The sequence below is a fragment of the Staurois parvus genome, unplaced genomic scaffold (assembly GCF_062004578.1).
Source record: "Staurois parvus isolate SC_StPar_1 unplaced genomic scaffold, SC_StPar_1.0 ptg000550l, whole genome shotgun sequence".
Classification (NCBI taxonomy): Eukaryota; Metazoa; Chordata; class Amphibia; order Anura; family Ranidae; genus Staurois; species Staurois parvus.
The window spans coordinates 428,887-453,537 of NW_028318346.1; the positions used below are offsets into that span (position 1 = coordinate 428,887).

Consider the following 24,651-nt stretch of genomic DNA (forward strand, 5'->3'; position numbering starts at 1 on the left):
GGGAGGTAATGGAGTTTGGTATTGGCGCTCGTGGACCCCTGCTCTTTGGTTTTTTTTTTTCTTTTTTCCCCTTTCTTCTCTGCTCTTCTTCTCTCCTTTTCTGTTTGTTTTGATGTGACAGTGGACAACTGTCTTTAGTTGCGATAGTCAGAGTCTTACTGATGTTATTGTAACCTATGTGCCATTGATAGCCCCTGCGTGGGCATACGTTTTGCCTTATTGGAATTAGAGCGTTGTCTGCTCTATTATGCCTTTTTTATTGGTGCAATTGATAGCCCCTGCGTGGGTGTGTTTTGTTGCCTCTGTTTTATACTGTTTAAAATTAATAAAAACCATTGAAATACAAAAATCATATCAAACTGTTTGAAACAACAAAATTTTAGTTCTGAACTAATTTTCATCTGAATGTTGTATCGTGATCTAAAGAGCTCTATTACAGCAGCACATCTACTGTATAAACATACTTCAATTGAGACACAGTATATAGGAATGGGCCAACATACCCAACAACTAATGTGCAGGCTCGTTTAGGGGCTGCAGAAGGTTTGAGCCTTACATCATTAAAATATGTTTCTTAAAGTACTTTAGGCAAAACTTTTTTTTTTTCACTTTGGAAAGAGTAAGGGAGGGTTATAATCCCTGTTAGAATTTTTTTTCACCATCTTTGTCTCATTTCGGAGATTTCTCTTAACTTCCTGTTCCATAGCCAAACAGGAAGTGAGAAGCAATCCCTGCAAATTGAAAGAATTCCTTGGGGACCCTCAGGTCACCAGAATTAGTGTCCCCACTGGAAGATTTCCCCTCTGTTACTCTTCTGGGGACAACCCAAAATTTGGGATTTTCTTTACATACACTTTCAATGATAATAGTAAACAGCACAAATAGAGAGGGTGAATCTCCTTAATGGGGGCACAGACAGAAATAAAAACTGACAGGGGTTCTAATCCTTCTCCACTCTGTCCAAAACTACAAAAAACTTTTACCTTTAGTTATACTTTAATTTCCATAATCACCTCGATCTTTATAACTAGTTGTTCATTGAAGACTGTCTTTATTATTATGGATTAGATGAAGACCCTATTAAATTTTTTTATTGTAGAATGTCAGAATAATGCTTTGATTTCACGTATTATGTATCACATCTATTCTTGAGTAAATGAAGAACTTATGTTGTTGGTAGGTGGTGCCTCTGTCTCAGAGAAGTGGTGTTCTGGAGTGGTGCTCTGGCACAGTTCCTATTGGTGAATACCTAGTGAATTCTGATGATGGTGCTCACACACGTTACCGGCCAAGAGATTATAGCAGTTTACAGTGCCAGAAGAAAATGATGGTTTGTTCTTAATATTCATTTCCTTTTTCTTTTTTTTTTTTCTTTTTTATTTATCAGATTTTTCTGGTGAATATGATAGAACATGAATCCACTAGATGAACCCAACAATCTAAGCTGTCCACCTCACAATAAGGCCCCTTTCACACATTCGGACCCTTCGTTTCATCAGTTCAGTCACATTTTTTCAAAGCAAAAATGCATGAAGTGTACATCAGTTTCACATAGTTTCTCATCAGTTTCTCAACAGTTTACCATCAGTTTTTTTACACCCACTACCAATTCAAAAACAGATTGTTAGTTTTCAACCGTTTTTTATCTGTTCCGTTTTTTTTAGCAAAACAAAAATAGAGCTTTGATCTGATGTTGAAGAATGCGGATGTAAACAGATGATCATCCATTTACATCCGTTTTTCCCATCGAGATGTATTGATGTCCATTTTTCATCCGTCAATGGATGGATGAAAAATGGGCAAATGGCCCGAAGATGTGAAAGGGGCCTTACTCTTTAATCTCTATCAAGATTGCACATACATGCACAAACAGAATTATGAAATGCTGTTAGGGATTCTTGAAATTTCAGTCACATCCTCTGTTAATCTTGGTCAGTGTGGCAGTCTGTCATGAGGTTGAACCCAATAGTGAGGGGAAGGGATTGGACCAAAACTGGCTAAGAACTGAAGTATCTGTTTGAATATTAGAACTGTTGGGGGGAAAGTGCTTAACAATGGAAGTTAGGTGCAAAGTCAAACAATGGAGTGTCTTAATGATAAGAATCTCTGTATTTTAAAAGAGCCAAGTAAGGCTTATGACCTTAGTCCCATTGAAATGCTATGGTGTGATATAAAGCAGGTTGTAAAAGATATGGATGTAAGCTGTGCAAACCAGGAATTCTACACCTCAGTGATTTTTGATATATAGTTTTGTTTATATTATGTTTATTATTTAGTACATTTTAGTAATAGATTGGGTTTAAAGGAAAAAGACAAACATTCAATTCTGTAATGGGTTTGCAATTTGAAACACAATGTATTTGTATGTGTTTTATGCTGTGGATGAAGCATTTAGAAAAATACATGATCATCATTGCACCCAAATCCACAAGGACTAATTTCTTTAATTAGCATTTGAACAGCAAAAGACTCATCAAGATACTGCTACTGCTCAGAATATCTTGACCGTAGTTTCCATCAAAGCAGTAAACATTTTTTTTTATTTCTAGGAGGTTCAAAGAGGACGGTTTGAAGATAAGTACCAAGTTTTCCTGGACATCTGTGATCATTTCCATCCAGTGTTCCGCTACTTCTGCATGGAGAAGTTCTTGGATCCAGCAGTTTGGTTTGAGAAGCGTTTGGCTTATACACGTAGTGTTGCTACATCATCCATTGGTGTGTGTTACATGCTAGTTCTAATATTTTAGTTTTTTCCTAGTAGGTAGGAATTCAAATATTTAGAATGGAATGCCAGGCTATTGCTTGACTATGATTACACCTACTCCCTTTTAAAAAAAAAACCCTCTTCTGACTACCCTGTGAAAGGAAGATGCTTATACTTATTCTCAGGGTGCTCCTGTCTGGTCATGTGATCAGCCCCCAACGGCAGCTTCAGGAGAGAGGTGGGACAGCAGACAATGAAACAAGCATGGGAAGCACATGCCCTAGAGCGACAAACTTCCTTATTAAACCAAGATAAAATAAATGCTGTCACATGCTCCCGATATGATATCAAGCTAATCAAACAATGATTGAGTGGTAAGATGCTGGGAGTCCACCTTCAGAACCCCTGTATGGACACCACTAGTTGTTGTTCACTCAGCTATAAATTTTTCACCCTGTGCCGGTATATAGTAAGGCAAAGGGAAGAGCGAGGAGACGGTCGCAATAGTGTCATATATTTGACAGCTGCCAGAGATATAGAGGACTGGCAGTCACTCCATGTGCATCCGAAGGAGGCTGTGCGCTTTGCTATAGATACAATGTGTTTCGGGTGAAAAGGGAGGCCACGCCCCTGAAATGCGTTGTATCGATGGCAAGCTACACAGCCTTCACATGCACGCTGCTACTACCAATTGCTTGCTGGTCCTCCATTTCTCCAGCAGCTGTTCAGTAAATGCCGCTATAGCGGCCAGCTCCTCTCTCTTCTCTCTGCCTCACTATATGCTGGAACAAAGTGAAGAGTTTAAAGCCAAGTGAACAAAAGCTAGTGGTGTCCATACAATGGGTTCTGGAGGTTGACTCCGCATCTTATCACACAATAATTGTTTAATGAGCTTGATGTCCTTTCAGGAGCATGTGAGTGCATCACTTTATTTTATAATGGATTAATAAAGAAGTTTATCACACTAGGGCATGTGCTTCCCTTGCTTGTTTAGATTGTCCACAGTCCTTGTTCTGACAATTAAGGGATGGCTGCAAAGACCCTGACATAGTGAAGGCTGCAATCTTGGTTAGGAGCTCTTTGGCTGGACACACCTGCGTGTAAGAGTGGGATTAATGGTATACTGGGACAGCGGACAACGGATGCCCCATAGCCAGCCTATGGTTGACATCACTGCCCAGGCATTTTAGCTGTTGCCAGCATGTCCCTGCTCTCCCCTGAAGCTGGCCTGCTGGGGAGATCACGTGACTGGACTGGAGCACCCTCAGAAAAGGTAATTATAAGCATCTTCCTTTAACAGGGTAGTCTGAATAGGATTTATAAGGAGCTGGGAGCAGGTTTAAGTGTAGTTAGGCTAAAGCATGGAATTGCATTTTTAAGAATTGTACAATTACAGTAATAGGTCTCTTTCACTGGTATAACTAGCACTAGGGGCATCCAGTCCAAGGCCTCTCGAGCTGGATGAGGCCCAATCAGAATACTGGGCCTACATGTGCTGTTTGTCTGTGGTGTATGTTAAATACTCCCCACTAGATGCTTCACGCATTAGTATTTCAGTAATAGAAACATTTTTTTTCTTGTAGCTACTAATAAGATTCAAATGTTTATATTCAAGTTGTCATTTTCGAGGGCTAAATGTGTTTGCCAGCTATGTGGAAATACAGACAATTATTAGTACTGACACTTCAATACATAAGGACACAGGTGAGCAAGAACTTGCATGTATCAAAAGTTTCTAGAAAGGAAAATGTGTATGTCCAGAGAAACTAGTCCAAATTCAAAGATATGTTCCTCATGCACATTAAATAAATGAAGGTAACTGGCTACCAAGGATAACACAAAGGCTTTCTCTTTTGGATATTTTTATACATAAATTGCATTGTGAAAATTTACAGAGATATAATAGGAACAATTACCCTGGTTGTACAGTAAATTAAAATATACTGCACAGAGGGATTGATCATGTAATGCACAAGACTGTATGTGACAGTTGTGTTTTACACTGTGGAGCTGTATAATGGTTTATAGTTTTCCCAGGGTTTATCAGTAGAAAATCACAAACTCCTCATCGTTGCCTTCCCTGATTCTTATGAAAATTGCACTGGCACGTTTGGTTCGTACCGATATTGTACTACAGCTATACTGGAGGAAACAATTAGCTGCGATATTCCATGACTGATATCAGGGAGATATGAAAGTATAAAGTGGGAAAGGAAGAGGGCAAGAACTGTGCCTCAGATTTGCTCCTGGTCATCCCTGCTATGCAAGTAGGAAGACGTGTGAAACCAACGTCATCCTGCATCCATATTGGGCCAGTTTGTAGGGATTGGCACCTGCAGCTCTGCTGCTGCTTTTGAGTACAGAGAAGCCTGCAAGTATGGCTGCCTAATGTATGTACGCTCTGTACAAGTGTTTGGGGAGAGCTTTGCCTGTGCTGGAGGAGCAGTTAATAAAATGAAAATGTTCCTACAGCTTATCCTGCCTGCTCTCTGCTAAAGCTGTTACAAGTTATTCAATTTTAGGTTTTCATACAGGTACCCTTTAAAGATCCATTCACATTGGAAAAGATTGATTACATTTATTGTTTCCAAATTCATGCACATAAATGTAATTCCCTAAAAAGACTGGAGATACCCTTTTAAAATAATCCAGTTTTATTTCTTCTTTTGTTGTCAGTTGGTTACATTGTAGGACTTGGAGACAGACACGTCCAGAACATCCTGATGGATGAAGAGACAGCAGAACTCGTGCACATTGACTTGGGTAAGTGTTCAACTAGTATGAAGAGTCTAGTTAGTCAGGGGAGCACTTCTGGGTGTTGAAGCTGTTTATTAGAATAAATTACAAACCTGATGAAAAATCTCAGGAGCCCAATCCTTCCATCTCCTGTAGATGGTAAAATGTGAATGTGTGTGGTACAGACATTGTCCAGTCTGAGCTCTGCTAATGATTAGGTTGGAGGTACTCCATTAACCTCAGTAACGATTCTCGCTGGTACTCTGCAAAGGTGTGACTTGGTATAGCAAACTAAGAGTATATTTAATGCTCTGTAGGCCGACCTTTGTTGGAGAAATGGTACTGCTGATGTTGTCACTTAGGGGTGGAGGGGTGGGGCTGGCTACAACGTCCCCGCTGTAGGAGAGACCAGACTCTTCATTGCATACCTCGTCGATTCTGCAGCAGCTGCATTAAAGAGGAAAAGGCATATTCAGTGCCAGAACAAGGTCGTCTAGCGCCCCCCCCCCCACCAGATGTATGAACATTGTGTAAAATCAACCCCCCTCATAAGAAAAAAAAATTGAGCGTTAATCTGCACACTTAAAATTCTCCCTGCTCCCAGTATAAATCACCCCTCCTAGCGCAAATCCTTTTTCCCTCTCTTAGCGCAAATCCCCCCTCCTAGACCAAATCCCCCCTAAATTTCCCCTGCTGGAACAAATTTTACCCATTATCCCCCAAATTCGGCCTCCCAGTAAAAATACCCCCAGATTTCCCCTCCTAGAACAAATCTTACCCCATCACCCACCAAATTCCCTCTCCAGCACAAATACCCCCCAACACCAAATTTCCCTGCTAGAACAAATGTTACTGTCGTCACCCCCCAAATTTCAATTTCCCCTACTGCCCTCCCACCACAAATCCCCCCCCCCCCTCCCAAATTTCCTTTTTTAGGACAAATCTTACTCCTGTCACCCCCCAAATTCCCCCCTCTCAGCACAAATCCCCCCAGATTTCCCCTCCTAAGCCAAATCTTACCCATCACTCCCATATCATCATCCCCCATCCCCGCCCCCCCCCAGCACAACAACATCCCCCAAATTCCCCCTCATAGCACAAAGCCATGCTGTTCCTCTTCCAGTTCAAGTTGAATTTCTGCCTATTCATCAGGGACCAGCCAAGATGCATCCATGGGCATGCTGATTGTACCCAAGTCCATCGACATGTGTAGAGCCAGCATGTCAGATTTTTAGCATGCAACTATTGCTAGCGGCTATAGCCACTAGCAGTAATCGTGTTCTCCTGGCAGGGAAAGCTCCCTGAGCCCCCTCCCCTGCCAGGAAAACACAATCGCTCCATGGGAGGGATCCCCCAAAGACCCGTGGATGCATAATCTATAACCTGCCTTAGTTTTGTATTGTGTGTTTTCTGTTTTGTAGGTGTTGCTTTTGAACAAGGCAAAATCCTCCCCACCCCGGAGACTGTACCTTTTCGCCTCACGCGAGATATTGTGGATGGGATGGGTATTACTGGAGTGGAGGGCGTTTTCAGAAGGTAGGCTTGTCTCCATTTTTCTAATTACCTGTCTGTTGCAAACCTATGACAGGCAAAGTGTGAAAACACATTGATTTGGTTAAAAACAGGCACAAGGGAAGTGGTTTGGACTGCTGTTTTTTCATACAAGAACACCATTACAAACTTCTAAACAGAACCTCAGAATTGGGAAAAAAAAGTTTTATACTAGTATTTAGTAAATAGTATAAAAAATAAAACTTCTATATTTGTTACATGTTTAATCAGACCATTAAAGTGACTTTATCACTATTTCCCTAGGAGCCTAGATAGTCACTTGATGTAAGCAACCACTATTTTGTTTGATTTTAGCCACAGATTTAAAGCAGAACTTAAGTGGACTTTTTAATAAATTGAGATAAGTAGCCTTTTTGTGAGAGAAGAGACTCTTTATGTGCACATGCTGTTCATTGTACAGTTTAGGCATGACTCTATGCCTGGATGAGGCAACTCCCCTGCGTATACACAGGAGTTACGTCATCCCGGCTGAGCCAGTCTAGATGTCAAAAGACTACACATCTGGAAGAAGTCTAGGCAAAGATAGAAGTAGTGACAACAGAGTAGCATAGAAGATTTCAGCCAATACATCCCTAGAGAACAGCACATTGCAACTGAAGTCTGTCATAACGTGCAGATACTCTCTGGTCCTGACTCAGCAGGGGACATGTCAGACCGCTGCTTCCACACAGAGAGCAAGAGTCCCAATCCATTGCATGCTGGACAAGGACAGACTCTTCTACTCAGGCTGTGGCTGCTTTAGAAAGAAAATGCACCTGGAATATATTTAGCTGATTGAAATAGAAGGTGCAATTGGGCTCTAAGGATAATTGTAGGGATTTGTTTGTTTTCCTTTTGGTCAGGAGTAAAAAATACATTTTTAAACATTTTATAATATAATAAACTCACCCTACATGTTGCAGTCAAGCTATACAATCTGTGCAATATCCTTTAAATTTATAAAACTCTATGGATGTACCTAAACTATCCATCAGTTTGTTCTCAGTCAATCCTCTGTACTACCTACGTGTTGGTAATTTTAAGAGGTTGTATACTCCAGTTGTATAAACAGTTGTCTCAAACTTAAACACAGAACTGAAAGGGGGGAATTCTCCTGACAGATATATGAATCTGTCACAGACACTGACAACAGAGGTGTGTAGGCTTCACTGAATTCTAAAGAGTGTCTACAACAGAAGTAACTCATCCCCAACCTTTTTCCTCTGCTCTGATCAGACCAGGCCCTATAGCATGTCAGAGAGTGATAATCTAAAGGCAAATATCTTCTGTTTTTGGTTAGAAAACCTATAATGCTTTGAGTAATGGGCGCACCCTTTATTAAAGGTTTATTTGTAAAAAAAAAAAACTAACTAAATAAAAATTTTATTTTGGATATTCGAGATAAGCAAAGTCCCTGTCAGTTTCTAATGCTCTTTGTGTACCCCCTGGAAGAATTCACTTCACTTTCCATCCTGTAGACACAACAGGACTTGAAAGGAAATCTCTTGAAAGTGAGGTAAAAGTCTTCTGAGACAGTGGTCACCGGAAGAAGTGCCCACATTGAAAGATTTCCTACCTAACTTCTCTGGTGACAACTGACAATTATGAATTTTCCTTGACTTTTAGCCCCAGTGACAACGGTCACTAGGATACATAGTCATTCTCCCTAGTAGAGACACAGTAATAAAACTCTAACAGGAGTTTGAAGCCCTCACCGCTTCATTAAAAAGTGAAAACAGTTTGGCTTTCGGTGCACTTTGAAGTCCAACTCCAAAAAAAAAGGTCTTTACGCTTTTTACCTGAATTATGGGAGTGTTGAATGTTTTTTTATGTGTTGGTAGATGCTGTGAGAAGACAATGGAAGTGATGAGAAGCTCTCAAGATGCTTTGCTGACCATTGTTGAGGTGAACCTGAATTTTGATGCTTTCCTAGGCTCTTCTGTTATTTAGAAACTGCAAGTCATTGCCTGCCGAGCTGCTGGTGAATAATAGCTACCTTAGTTAAAAAGCAATTTCTGGTAACCAGGAAAATTAATCTGTGAACTGTTAATGCCGTCCAGGAGGTATTGCTGCTGTGCAAAAGGTTGGAAAGTCCACTCACTTTGCCTTAACCCGAGTTCTCTGCAGTCCATTGCAGCTGACTTCCATATGTGTGGCTTGGGGGAACATCTTAGTTCAGACAGTATTAAAAATCAGGCTTTATACATCTAAGAAACAACAAGGATCATGCAGGGTGTGTGTTGGAAAGCCTTCTATTTATCACACACAGTTAAGTAAAAGGGGATCTCAAATCACAATATTACTAACACATGGCAGCATGTTGACTGGTGCACTACTGAAAAGGGAGGGGGATGGACTGGTGTTCTACAAAAGAGGCAGTGGAATAGATTGGTGACCAAAAGAAAAAAGGGAGTTTGAAGGATTGGTGCACTATAGTAAAAGGGGACCTCAAATCACAATATTACTAACACAAGGCAGCATGTTGACTGGTGCATTACTGAAAAGGGAGTGGGATGGACTGGTGTTCTACAAAAGAGGCAGTAGGATAGACTGGTGACCAAAAGAAAAAAGGGAGTATGATGGACTTTTGCACTATAGGAAAGGGAGTGGGTTTGACTGGTGCACTACAGAAAGGGCAGTTGGATGGACTAGTGCACTACAGAAAAGAGAGTGGGATGGACTGGTGTACTACAAAAAAAGGGAGTGGGATGGACTAGTGCAGTATAGGAAAGGGACTGGGATGGACTGGTACACTACAAAAAAAAGGAACTGGGATGGACTGTACACTATAGAATCTAGTTTGGGATGGATTAGTGCACTACAAAAAGGTAGTGGGATTAACTGGTGCACTAGAAAAAGGGAGTAGGATAAACTGGTGCACTGCAAAAAGGCAGTGGGATAGAATGGTGCAGTAATGCAATGCCTTTCTGAAAAACCAACGACCTGACTTAGTAGTTTGCACCATATGCAGTTTTGTCTGAAGTTAACCTAAGTTAGGAGTACCCCTTTCCCATCCAGTGCAGCCTGTGTGTCAAACAATGGCTGAAGAGAAAAGCATTGCCCTTATCTGCTATTAAAATATCTGGTTATGTTATCTAACCTGTGATGGAAGAAAGACAGCTGATTTCTCAGTGGTTGCTATGTTTGAGGACTGCTTCCTTTATTCTATTGCTACATGTTACAAATGAATGTTAATCTGTGGTTTTGTTTATTGTCATCACAAATTCCTTTACAGTCTGTCATTTTATTGTGTGTTGTTTTTTGGGTTACTATTCATATAATCCAGAGATAAATGTAGTTGTAAAGTATAGAAATAGACTTTCTGTATGTAATATATCATGTACTTTGGTTGGACAGGTGCTGCTTTATGACCCTCTCTTTGACTGGACTATGAATCCTCTGAAAGCTCTTTACCTGCAGCAGGATGAAGCGGAACTTAATGCTACACTTGCCGAGGACCCAGAATGCAACAGGAACACCTGGTATAGCAGCCTTATCTTGTGGTGAAATTAGGCCAATAGAACTTAAAAATATAATTAAAAATAAAACTTGTTTTCAGTTTTTGATAGAGTGGAGAGGGATTAGAACACAGGGGTTTTATTGCTCTCTGTGTCTCAGTTAGGGAGAGTCAACCTCCTTATACAGTTGTGTTCAAAATAATAGCAGTGTGTTGAAAAAAGTGAATAAAGCTCAAAATCCTTCTAATAGCTTTTATTTCCATACACACAAATGCATTGGGAACACTACACATTCTATTCCAAATCAAAACATGAAGAAAAATATATCACATTTGTGTTGTTCCTCTAAAAAAAAAATGAAGAAAAGTGAATATTAGACTGTTCAAAAAAATAGCAGTGTTTGTATTCTTGTTTACAAACTCAAACATTCACTATATAAACTGAAAAATGTTTGAAGATTTTGCTTTCCTTTGAATCACTTAATTAATATTTAGTTGTATAAGCACTGTTTCTGAGAACTCCTGTACATCTGTGTTGCATGGAGTCAACCAACTTCTGGCACCTGTCAACAGGTATTCCAGCCCAGGATGATTGGACTACATTCCACAGTTCTTCTCTATTTCTTGGTTTTGCCTCAGAAACTGCATTTTTTTATGTCACCCCACAAGTTTTCTATTGGATTAAGATCCGGGGATTGGGCTGCCCACTCCATAACGGCAATCTTGGTCTGGAACCAAGATGTTGCACGTTTAATGGTGTGTTTGGGGTCATTGTCTTGTTGGAACACCCATTTCAAGGGCATTTCCTCTTCAGCATAAGGCAGCATGACCTCTTCAAGTATTCTGATGTATTCAAACTGATCCATGATCCCTGGTATGCGATAAATAGGCCCAACACCGTAGTATGAGAAACATCCCCATATCATGATGCTTGCGCAACCATGCTTCACTGTCTTCACAGTGTACTGTGGCTTGAATTCAGTGTTTGGGGGTCGTCTGACAAACTGTCTCCGGCCACTAGACCCAAAAAGAACAATCTTACTTTCATCAGTCCACAAAATGTTGCGCCATTTCTCTTTAGGCCAGTCAATGTGCTCTTTGGCAAATTGTAACCTCTTCAGCACATGTCTTTTTTTCAAAAGTGGGACTTTGCGGGGGCTTCTTGCAGATAGCTTGGCTTCACATAGGCGCCTTCTAATTGTAACAGTACTCACAGGTAACTTTAGACCTTCTTTGATCTTCCTGGAGCTGATTGTTGGCTGAGTCCTTGCCATTTTGGCTATTCTTCTATCCATTCGAATGGTAGTTTTTGGCTTTCTTCCACATCTTTCAGGTTTTGGTTGCCATTTGAAAGCATTTGCGATCATTTTAGCTGAGCAGCCTATCATTTTCTGCACTTCTTTATATGTTTTCCCCTCTCCAATCAACTTTTTAATCCAGGTACGCTGTTCTTTTGAACAATGTCTGGAATGACCCATTTTCCTCAGAATTTTTGAGAGAAATGCACTGTAACCAGCATGTACAACATTTGCTGCCTTCCTTCCTTAAATAAGGGCAATAATTGCCACCTGTTTTTCAAAGAATGAATGACCTCACTAATAGAACTCCACACTGCTAATATTTTGAACATGCCCCTTTCAATTAGTGATTCAATAACACAGAATCAGCAGCATGCATGTCATGACTGTTGGGTCTGTTGGATTTCTATTACTCTACTACACCTGCTAGTAAATTATTTGCCATGTAGAAATGTAATTTCTACCAAAAACAGTGATTGATCAGGTTAGCGATGTCTGACTGCTATTATTTTGAACACAACTGTATGTCTTGGTGACTGCTGTCAGCAAAAGTGAGGAAAACACAAATTTTGAATGCAGGATAACAGGATATGATGGAAAATTTTCCAGTGGGTGCATTCGTTCTGGTGACTACCAGGGATGTTTCAAAAGAATACATGGTGTAGAACATTTATGTATTTTAAAGTATTACACTATGCATACTTTGGAAATGTAAAAGAGAAAATGTGGTAACAGAACTGCAAGAAATACCCTTATCTTGAAATATTTTCTATAGCAAGCAAGAATAGAAGAGATAAATGATAGGGGAAAGGTATGAAAAGGGTAGGGAACATATAAAAACTTGGTGTTAGGAGAGTAGAGAGCAGATTGGGCAGAGAGAGAAGACCAAGGAATAAGAACACTGAACCGATGACCAGTTCTTTGAGCTCACTGGAATGGAACATCAGCGCAACCAGGATGTATTAACCATCTGTCTTTATTTACTTTTAGTTGTATCTGCTTATAACTGACATCTCAATATTGGCAGGTGCCACTGAGCAAATATACACTATATGGACACATGTTTGTGAACACCCGACGTGCCCGACAAAAATAACAACCACAGCAATTTAAATCTAGCTTATAAGAGCATACTTGCTTTTCATTTATCTTATTGCTGTATGTGATCCAACATTGAGGCTCTCATAGGGTAGAGTTAGGATTGCACTATACAGAGGGACCTTGACAAGGCAGTGTGACTTCCACATGTATTAGAAAATTGTGTGCAAATAAAAATGGTTAGTGTAATTTTTTTTTTATGCTGACTAGCTGGTAAGTGTGTTGGGAAACTTTTGGGGGTTTTTTTGTCATATACATCTCTAGGTTTTAACTGGGAGTCACTTTAAGCTTGTATGCCAGTTGCCACTGGAGTGAAAAGACCCACAAGAAATTTACCTACACAGTCAATGGCGGGTTGTTCAATGCTTTTGTTTCCAGCATTTTTGTATATCTCTGCAATTCCGTATTTTGTTGTTTTTTTTTTTCTTTTCTTCTCCTAGCAGTGATTCACAGAGCTTCAATAAAGTGGCAGAACGTGTCCTCCTCCGACTCCAGGAGAAACTGAAGGGGGTAGAAGAGGGGACAGTGCTGAATGTAGAGGGACAAGTGAATCTTCTTATCCAGCAAGCCATGGATCCAAAGAACCTGAGTCGGCTGTTCCCTGGCTGGAAAGCCTGGGTTTAATGTGTGCACTGCTCTCCACCATACAGAACTGAGGAAGTCTGTACAGGGAATATACCTAAAGTGTATCTTAGGTCAAATCTTTTTGTGTACCTGTTAATGAAGAGAAATCTCCCCATTAGGAAACAGGAAAAAAAAAATGATGGGTGTTTTAGTCATTCACCACTCATTATCTGTATGAAACGGGTAAAAAGTTTGACTTTAGATAAAATGTAAAGCCCAACTAGCACCTTTAGTTTAAATCAGATGAATGCATTCCAGCTGTATCAAAACAGTGTTCAAAGTCTTACAATTTCTTTTCTTTAGAATGCAGGCACAGCCTGTGAGTGCGAGTCTGTCCTCTACCAGCATGCTACAGAGGACAGCCCTTGCATTTTCTCAGGAAGCAGTGGTCTATCTGCAGAGAGCTACAACTCTCAAATCAGCAGGGAATGCGAGCTTTGCTGATTGCAAAGGTCTGACTTAGCAAGAGGTATATTCGACCTCTGCAGAAAAACCAATGCTTCTGCACAGAAAGCAAGAGTCCCACACTGTAGCATGCTGGCAGGGGACAGACTTTTCTACTCAGGGTGTGGCTGCTTTCTAAAAAGAAAAAACAAACTGTAAGACTTTGAACACAGTTTGACAGTTTGTTTTGATGCTCCTATTTTATATATATATATATATATATATATATATATATATATATATATATATCTATATCATACTTAAACTGAAATTAGGCTTTAAGGGAAGTGAAATGTAGAGAAAACAATATTCTAGTTGCAGTCCAGTCAGGTGGCCATTGTGTTGAAAGACTTTTCTGTGTCCACACCAGACCTAAACACCCATTGATTACCTTATCTCACTTGTGATTTCATATAAATTGCACCTGTCACCAATCCACACCCAGTGTGGCTGATTTAGGTAATGGTTCATGATCATTTCTTTTGTTTTAAACTTATACTGGGAGAACATAGTCCGTAATCTAGTGTCTGTTGACAACAGGCACTTTTCTTTTGTGAAGGGTTATTATAGGTAAAACAGATCTTGTTTCGGGCATTTTTTTAAATGAGGTCCATTGCATTGCAAACACCTGTTAGAAATCTTTTACAAGAACCAGCCATATAAGAGAAGTTTTGTGTAATCTTTCTTTATCCCTGTAAAATCCATTTCTATGCTACATTATGTACTTTTTCAATTGGCTGTAGCTTAGACTTCTTACTCTTTCACCTCTTTACACAGCATTGGGAAGCCCAGTTTCTCTGCACTTTGGTGGGAGGAGTGAAGCTTTTCAGAACCCATACGGAAAGCATGGTATTGTATTGCCAGTGCAATTCACAGCAACCCCTGATATTACTCACTGTCTGTGATAGGCCCGGTACCCCCTCAGGCCTGACTTCACAAACCCTGACAGAGGCTCCAACCCTTCCTCACTCTGTCTAACAGAAAATAGAAAGTTTGGAAAATGGAATTTAAAAAAATTAGGATTTTATCATTCAGTAGCAGAATCTGAGCAAATTGTTTTCTTCTCCCTCTGGGCTAACTCCACATTTGGAATGGTTTCTAGCACAGATACAGCATAATATTGTAGTCATTTATTCCATCTTGCATACAGCTCTTTCAGGCTTATGCTCATCACAAGTACAAGGTATCAAAACCCATGGCTCCTCTGAAGTAAGGTTGGAGAGTAATGGATTCTGCTTACCAGTCAATTCTACTGTAAGGTGGAAAAAAGGACCCGAAAAGCCAATCACTAGAAGACTGTACATGTATCTGTAGTTTCCATACCTAGCACAGACTGTGGCCATAAAGCCTTATGTGTTGGTAAATAGTTCTGCAATATGAGGTTGTGTCTGTGCTTTTAATAGGTACATATAAAGCAGGCATATCAAACCTGTGTTCTAGGGCACACTGCTCTCTTGATCCATCTTTGCATCCCTCAGTAATATAGGAATTTAAAGTGAATGAAGCCCTCATTATTCTGAAGTTAATAAAAAGCTATGTTTTCATATGTAATTTTGTTGTTCAGTAGTTTTCAAGAACTATTTTAAAGCCTCTTTTAGGGCTACAGGCTGTCACACCTCCCCCAGTTTTATACTTAATGTATTTTTTTAATACTTAGAGTGGAATTACATTGTATCTGAGCACCACAATCCAAAAGCGCTATTTAATTCATTTTTAATATTCAACGCAAACTTCTCTATCCATCCATGTCTCTATGCTGTATTTTGCTGAGAAATCTCAAAAACACCCCCCTGGCATTTCTGGCCATCGCCAACTTGAGTGAAAGTAGATGATTCTTGAAGCAAATACTTCCTGGGATTCATCTGCCCTTAGCTCAGGCATGCAGACTGGAGGGTCTACTAACGTCTAACATTCCTTTCTGCCTATGCAGTGTTTCCTCTTCATAAACTTTGCCCTATGATGATATGCCTGGCTGTTGACCTTGATTTTGGCTTAGCAAGGAGGCAAGGATACGCAGAGGGAGGAGGGAGCCAAAGCAGCAGACTGCAGTTAAGCCCTCCTGAGCTGCTTTCCATGTCTGGTGCAGACACAGCATAGAACAGAGGTTTGTGTCCCTTTTGTCAATTGGGAGTATCACCTGCTCATTTTTTTAGTTTAGAAGAATGGTGCAGGCTTTATGCCTGCATCACTGTTTGTTAATTCGCCCCATTGTTTGTATTTGTGGTGGATATTTGTGGGACAAATAGCCAGCTCATACCACACTTTCCAGTTGCTGGCTGTAATTTGCTGCTCAGCATAATTGTGGTTCATTACCGACAAACTTATTTAGATTGAATCTATTAATTGATTTACTATAAATTGTTCTTCAAAATTAGGTTTACTTTAATGTTTGGATATGTATTGTGCAGGATAACTGTGTTGCTCTCCGGTAGTTATATTTTATGTAAACAACTGCTATGAATATTACAACTGGACCTGTTATGTGTTAACAGCAATGTAGTGATTCATTAAATTCTGGTGAAATGATTGAGTGAATTACCAGGAACAGACTAAGCCCTGGTACACACTAATGCAGTGCGGAATTTGCAGCGGTTTCAGTGCGAATTCCTCCCTGCATCACAATTGCACCCCTTTCCTGTGAACCGCTAAGGGTGTGTATGTTAAGTTAACAACACCCCGAAAGCGGTTTTCAAAACACAGTGCGATGTACAGAGTTGGATTGCATAGGTGTGAATACCTATGCAATTTGATTCTAGTGCGGACCAAAAAAGAGTCCTGCACGTTTTTGGTGCAGTGCGAATAGAGCCATACAAAATGTATGGCTCCAATCGCACCGCACACAAATCGCATGTGATTTGTACAGGAATGCGGAGCAGTTCCTGTGCGAATCACATGCTATTGACCGCACCGCACTGATGTGAACCCAGGCTAATAAAAATGACAAATGTCCACCTTTAAGCAGCATAAAAAATAAAAATACAGAATTCTACATAAGGATATGCCTTAAGCATATGTGCCCCCTTGAAGTTGTCCTTGTCTGAGAGGTATGTGGGGTCTGCCATTGCTGAAATAATGAAAATGTCTTTTGCCTGGCTGTTGTGCTCTCTGACTATGAACAGACTTGGGTGATGTTTGCAGATCTGAGAAGTTAGAGAAAAAAATGTCTTATTGAATACCTATTGTGGATTAGTGACTGGAAAGTATTGAATCCAGAGGGAAAGAATTCAGACAGGTAACTAGATTTTCCCTAAGAGATGTCAACAATGGCAGATTTTGTGTTTTCAATACATTAAGTGCACAGACCTAAGGGGAAAACATTGTTCCTTATTAAAGTCCGACAAGTTCCTAAAAAAAAAAAAAATAGATAAGTTTTAAAGAAAAATGTTTAGTATAAGAGGGGTATGCATTATTTTTAATGAACTGTGTGTCCTCTTTCAAACATAAAGTGAAATAATCTTGTTGGCCATGTTGCTCTGTATATTTTTGTTCCTATTAAAGACAGGTATTGTAAATAGATACTGTGTGTGTTTTTCTGAAATTACTCAGTCCTTGCTCAGTGTCACAGTGTGCAAGCCTGGCAATTGACTACTTAGATGCTAAATGCTGAATTGTGAGGTGGCAGGTGTGAGTGTAATATTACCCCATCCTTCGCAGTACACTGTATTCCTCAGGGCTCTGGAGGCAGGGGAGCACAGGTAATAAAAAACAACTTTTTACTTTGCTATTATTGGCAAATTGCAGGGTAATTTTATGATTCTCCTTTTTCAGTAGGGTTAATTGACCATAATCAACACAGGGACAGCTCTGAAAATTCATACTGGATAAAGTTTGTACCAGTGAAGATTATGGCATTAATGTTCTCAGACAGCTTTTGAGGACATCGCATGTTGATGACAAAACATATAGAGCGGGAATTCCGGGTGGCGTCATATATGCTACTTGGAGTGCACGACAGCCATATTGGCCATAGTGTGATATTTGGAGCACTACAGGTTTTTTAAGGGCACCACAAGTGGCGCACAGATATCATATACCTTGGTTGGAGGCCGAACTGACGAGAGGGCTTCCATTGCAGCTATGGTCCGAGCATCCCTGAAGGTGGTGACAGAGGTACAAGGCTCAAAGAAGCACGGGTGCCAGTAGCTTGGTAGCAGGTAACTGCCAGGGTCAGAGACATAGTCAGGATGAGCGAGGGTCATACACAATGAGGCAGAAGGGTGGTCAGGTAGCAGGCTGGGGTCAATACCAAAGAAGCAGGCAGAGCGAGGTCCAATAACAAGCTGAGGTCAGAACCAGGGAAGCAGGCAGAGAATAGTCAGAGGCAAGCCAAGGTCGGTCAAATCCACAGAGCAAGGTCAGGAACTAGCTGGGTTAGCAATGGGAGATCAATCAGCACAAGCAAGAACACAGGTCACGGGGTAAATGAAGAAAATCCAGTAAGTAGAACACACCTGGGTCTCCTTTAAATAGGCAGCTTGGCGCCAATGCACGTGGAGGAGCGTGCCAATGTGCCTACATGTCAGTGTACGCTGGATATTAGCCCGAGCTTGTTTGTGTGCTGATACATGTGTACGAGCATTAGCTGTAGTATTAGCATTAACACTTGCTGATCTAGTATTAGTAATCTGACAAAAGAGTTCTGAAGCACATATTTGGCACCAGTTTTCATGTGATGTGGAGTGGCACAGAATGCTATTTCCGAGTTGGACTTTGATAATATCCCCTTGTGCGATTTGCACTTTGAATTAATATATATATATACTCACCGGCCACTTTATTAGGTACAATTGCTTGGTAACACAAATTGCTAATCAGCCAATCACATGGCAGCAACATTTAGAAATGGAGATGTGGTGAAGACGACTTGCTGAAGTTCAAACTGAGAATCAGAATGGGGAAGAAAGGGGATTTAGGTGACTTTGGCATAGTTGTTGGTGCCAGACAGGCTGGTCTGAGTATTTCAAAAACTTCTGATCTACTGGGATTTTCATGCACAACCATCTCTAGGGTTTACAGAGAAAGGTCCGGCAGTTGTGTGGATGAAAATGTCTTGTTGATGTCAGAGGAGAACGAGCAGACTCGTTGCTGCGACATTCAGATGGTAGGGTCAGAATTTGGTGTAAACAACTCCTGCCATGTATCAATGTTCAGACTGGTGGTGGTGTAATGGTGTGGGGCATATTTTATTGGCACTAGCACAGTGTACCTAATAAAGTCGCCGGTGAGTGTATACAGGTGAAACTCGAAAAATTTGAATATCGTGCAAAAGTTCATTTATTTCAGTAATGCAACTTAAAAGGTGAAACTAATATATGAGATAGACTCATTACATGCAAAGCAAGATAGTTAAAGCTGTGATTTTCATAAATGTGATGATTATGGCTTACAGCTCTTGAAAACCCCAAATCCACAATCTCAGAAAATTAGAATATTACATGCAATCAATAAAACAAGGATTGTACATAGAACAATATCGGACCTCTGAAAAGTATAAGCATGCATATGTACTCAGTACTTGGTTTGGGCCCCTTTTGCAGCAATTACTGCCTCAATGCGGCGTGGCATGGAAGCTATCAGCCTGTGGCACTGCTGAGGTGTTATGGAAGACCAGAATGCTTCAATAGCGACCTTCAGCTCTTCTGCATTGTTCGGTCTCATGTCTCTCATCTTTCTCTTGGCAATGTCACATAGATTCTCTATGGGGTTCAGGTCAGGCAAGTTTGCTGGCCAATCAAGCACAGTAATCCCACGGTCATTGAACCAGGTTTTGGTGCTTTTGGCAGTGTGGGCAGGTGCCAAGTCCTGCTGGAAAATGAAGTCAGTATCCCCATAAAGCTCGTCTGTGGAAGGAAGCATGAAGTGCTCCAAAGTCTCCTGGTAGACTGCTGCGTTGACCCTGGACTTAATGAAGTCCAGGGTCAACGCAGGGTCAACATTCTTCCTCCATACTCTGGGTCCTTGGGTTCCAAATGAGATGCAAAAGTTGCTCTAATCAGAAAAGAGGATTTTGGACCACTGAGCAACAGACCAGGTCTGTTTTTCTTTAGCCCAGGTAAGACGCTTCTGACGTTGTTTGTTTTTCAGTAGCGGCTTGACAAGCGGAATACGACATTTGAAGCCCATGTCCAGGATCTGTCTCTGTGTGGTGGCTCTTGATCCACTGACTCCAGCCTCAGTCCACTCCTTGTGAAAGTCCCCAACACTTTTGAATGGCATTTTCCTGACAATCCTCTCCAGGCTGCGGTCATCCCTGCTGCTTGTGCACCTTTTTCTTCCACACTTTTCCCTTCCACATAACTTTCTAGCTTTGATACAGCACTTTGGGAACATCCAACTTCTTTTGCAATTACCTTTTGAGGCTTTCCCTCCTTATGGAGGGTGTCAATGATGGTTTTCTGCATAACTGTCAGGTCAGCAGTCTTTCCCATGATTGTGATTCCTACTGAACCAGACTGAGAGAACATTTAAAGGCTCAGGAACCCTTTGCAGGTGTTATGTCTTAATTAGTTGATTAGAGTGGGACACTTTGAGCCTAGAATATTGCACCTTTTCACAATATTCTAATTTTCTGAGATTGTGGATTTGGGGTTTTCATGAGCTGTAAGCCATAATCATCACAATTATGACAAATCACTGCTTGAACTATCTTGCTTTGCATGTAATGAGTCTATCTCATATTTGTTTCACCTTTTAAGTTGCATTACTGAAATAAATAAACTTTTGCACATTCTATTCACATATTTCGAGTTTCACGTGTAAATACTATTTTTATGTTTTGTCATTTATTTTGTGTTATACTCACATTATTCACTACCGAGGATTTAAAGCAGTGCTGTTATTATCACATCGTATCACCATTCTATTATAAAAAGGGAATAACCATTCCTGTTTTACTGGAGGATTCTGCCACCATGTGATGCTACATCCTGTTTACAAATACTTCCCAATGCATAATTCAGACCCCAAATCTGTGCAATAAGCCTTGACCAGCTGCACAAAGCAGATGTAAGACTTCGCACTGACCTGCTGCTCATAGCCCTTTTAAGTCTCAGCACCGACAGCTGCTTACAGAACACAACACTGACCAGCTGTCCACAGCACATGTAAATCTCAGCACTGACAGCTGTTCACAATACATGTAAGTCTGGGCGCTGGCCTGTTCACAGCACATGTAAATCTCAGCACTGACAGCTGTTCACAATACATGTAAGTCTTGGTACTTGCCTGCTGCTCACAGCACATGTAAATCTCAGCACTGCTGCTGTCAGCGCATACAAGTCTCAATCCTGTGTGCTAAAAAGAGATTGAAACTTGATGAGTCTGCTACAAGTAGGAAAGCATAAGTACTACCTTTCACAGCTGACCTATCTCAGAGTTTTAAACTGCAACACTGATGGGTCCTCCACATACACATTGTATCCTAATAGTGTCCACATTGCTATACAGTTTTCACATCCCTGTGCTGTAGCTCTCTTCCTTTTGTCCAGTTCACTGCTATACACATTGTTTCCTCACCGGTGTCTACATCATTACACACCCTCCACATCCCCATGCCAGCTCTCCCATCACTGCCCTCAGCAGCTTCTATTGCACAGCAACTTCTACTATCATCAGTAGAGATGAGCGAATCGAACTAGGCGAACCGGAATTCGAGTCGAATTTCAGGAAATATTCGATTCGTGTCGAAACCGAAATTTTGCCTACTTCGGGTGCGCGAATCGAACATTTCCCGATCAGCCGGCAAAAGTGTCCCTGCAGTGAGCTCCGCTATTTCTGACAGTTCTCTGACAGAAGGAACACATGTTTAGCGGTTGAAACATTGTATCTATTAGTTTACATTTAGGATACAGATGTTTCAACCACTGTACATGTGAAGAAGTTGTGAGAGAACTGTCAGAAATAGAGGAACTCTGCACATACACTTTTTGCCGGCTTGGAATTATTCTTCTTTTCATCCTACTTCTTCTTCTTCTTCATCCTCAGAAGAAGAGGATGAGGATGAGGATGAAGAAGAAGAAGAAGAAGAAGAAGAAGAAGAAGAAGAAGAAGAAGTAGGATGAAAAGAAGAATAATTCCAAGCCGGCAAAAAGTGTATGTGCAGAGTTCCTCTATTTCTGACAGTTCTCTCACAGCTTCTTCACATGTACAGCGGTTGAAACATCTGTATCCTAAATGGAAACTAATAGATACAATTTGTATCTATTAGTTTCCATTTAGGATACAGATATTTCAACCGCTGTACATGTGAAGAAGCTGTGAGAGAACTGTCAGAAATAGAGGAACTCTGCACATACACTTTTTGCCGGCTTGGAATTATTCTTCTTTTCATTCTTCTTCTTCTTCCTCATCCTCATCCTCATCCTCATCCTCTTCTTCTGAGGATGAGGATGAAGAAGAAGAAGAAGAAGAAGTAGGATGAAAAGAAGAATAATTCCAAGCCGGCAAAAAGTGTATGTGCAGAGTTCCTCTATTCTGCAGATACACTTAGAGGAGCTCTGCAGATACACTTAGAGGAGCTCTGCACATACACTTTTTGCCGGCTTGGAATTAATCTTATTTTCATCCTACTTCTTCTTCTTCTTCTTCTTCTTCTTCATCCTCATCCTCAGAAGAAGAAGAGGATGAGGATGAAGAAGAAGAAGAAGAAGTAGGATGAAAATAAGAATAATTCCAAACCGGAAAAAAGTGTATGTGCAGAGCTCCTCTAAGTGTATCTGCAGAGCTCCTCTAAGTGTATCTGCAGAATAGAGGAACTCTGCACATACACTTTTTGCCGGAAACCGCTGTATGGAGTGAATGTCCCAGAACTGTCAGAAATAGACTATTTATGACAGTTCTGGGACATTCACTGCATACAGCTGTTTTAACCGCTGTATGGAGGGAATGTCATGGAACTGTCAGAAATAGACTATTAATGACAGTTCTGGGACTGTCCTTCAATGCAGCGGTTGAAACATTGTATGTATTTGTTTCCATAAATGGATCCATTTATGGAAACAAATACATACAATGTTTCAACCGCTGTATGGAAGGACAGTCCCACAACTGTCATTAATAGTCTATTTCTGACAGTTCCATGACATTCCCTCCATACAGCGGTTAAAACAGCTGTATGGAGTGAATGTCCCAGATCTATCAGAAATAGACTATTTATGACAGTTCTGGGACATTCACTGCATACAGCTGTTTTAACCGCTGTATGGAGGGAATGTCATGGAACTGTCAGAAATAGACTATTAATGACAGTTGTGGGACTGTCCTTCCATGCAGCGGTTGAAACATTGTATGTATTTGTTTCCATAAATGGATCCATTTATGGAAACAAATACATACAATGTTTCAACCGCTGTATGGAAGGACAGTCCCACAACTGTCATTAATAGTCTATTTCTGACAGTTCCATGACATTCCCTCCATACAGCGGTTAAAACAGCTGTATGGAGTGAATGTCCCAGATCTATCAGAAATAGACTATTTATGACAGTTCTGGGACATTCACTCCATACAGCTGTTTTAACCGCTGTATGGAGGGAATGTCATGGAACTGTCAGAAATAGACTATTAATGACAGTTCTGGGACTGTCCTTCAATGCAGCGGTTGAAACATTGTATGTATTTGTTTCCATAAATGGATCCATTTATGGAAACAAATACATACAATGTTTCAACCGCTGCATGGAAGGACAGTCCCAGAACTGTCATTAATAGTCTATTTCTGACAGTTCCATGACATTCCCTCCATACAGCGGTTAAAACAGCTGTATGGAGTGAATGTCCCAGATCTATCAGAAATAGACTATTTATGACAGTTCTGGGACATTCACTGCATACAGCTGTTTTAACCGCTGTATGGAGGGAATGTCATGGAACTGTCAGAAATAGACTATTAATGACAGTTCTGGGACTGTCCTTCAATGCAGCGGTTGAAACATTGTATGTATTTGTTTCCATAAATGGATCCATTTATGGAAACAAATACATACAATGTTTCAACCGCTGTATGGAAGGACAGTCCCACAACTGTCATTAATAGTCTATTTCTGACAGTTCCATGACATTCCCTCCATACAGCGGTTAAAACAGCTGTATGGAGTGAATGTCCCAGATCTATCAGAAATAGACTATTTATGACAGTTCTGGGACATTCACTGCATACAGCTGTTTTAACCGCTGTATGGAGGGAATGTCATGGAACTGTCAGAAATAGACTATTAATGACAGTTCTGGGACTGTCCTTCAATGCAGCGGTTGAAACATTGTATGTATTTGTTTCCATAAATGGATCCATTTATGGAAACAAATACATACAATGTTTCAACCGCTGCATGGAAGGACAGTCCCAGAACTGTCATTAATAGTCTATTTCTGACAGTTCCATGACATTCCCTCCATACAGCGGTTAAAACAGCTGTATGGAGTGAATGTCCCAGATCTATCAGAAATAGACTATTTATGACAGTTCTGGGACATTCACTGCATACAGCTGTTTTAACCGCTGTATGGAGGGAATGTCATGGAACTGTCAGAAATAGACTATTAATGACAGTTCTGGGACTGTCCTTCCATGCAGCGGTTGAAACATTGTATGTATTTGTTTCCATAAATGGATCCATTTATGGAAACAAATACATACAATGTTTCAACCGCTGCATGGAAGGACAGTCCCAGAACTGTCATTAATAGTCTATTTCTGACAGTTCTATGACATTCCCTCCATACAGCGGTTGAAACCGCTGTAT

At 40.6% G+C, this 24,651-nt stretch overlaps 1 protein-coding gene across 1 annotated transcript in view; it reads left to right on the forward strand.

The window, feature by feature from the left end:
- The window catches only part of ATM (ATM serine/threonine kinase), a 194,638-nt gene extending 177,210 nt beyond the window's left edge, over positions 1-17,428 (forward strand). The window contains exons 56-62 of the mRNA XM_089691116.1: positions 1,181-1,330; positions 2,550-2,715; positions 5,381-5,467; positions 6,862-6,976; positions 8,833-8,896; positions 10,349-10,473; positions 13,285-17,428. Of these exons, the coding sequence (XP_089547242.1) occupies positions 1,181-1,330; positions 2,550-2,715; positions 5,381-5,467; positions 6,862-6,976; positions 8,833-8,896; positions 10,349-10,473; positions 13,285-13,468 (891 nt within the window). The 3' untranslated portion in view covers positions 13,469-17,428. The remainder of the gene's footprint in view (positions 1-1,180; positions 1,331-2,549; positions 2,716-5,380; positions 5,468-6,861; positions 6,977-8,832; positions 8,897-10,348; positions 10,474-13,284) is intronic.
- Positions 17,429-24,651: the final 7,223 nt, after the last annotated feature.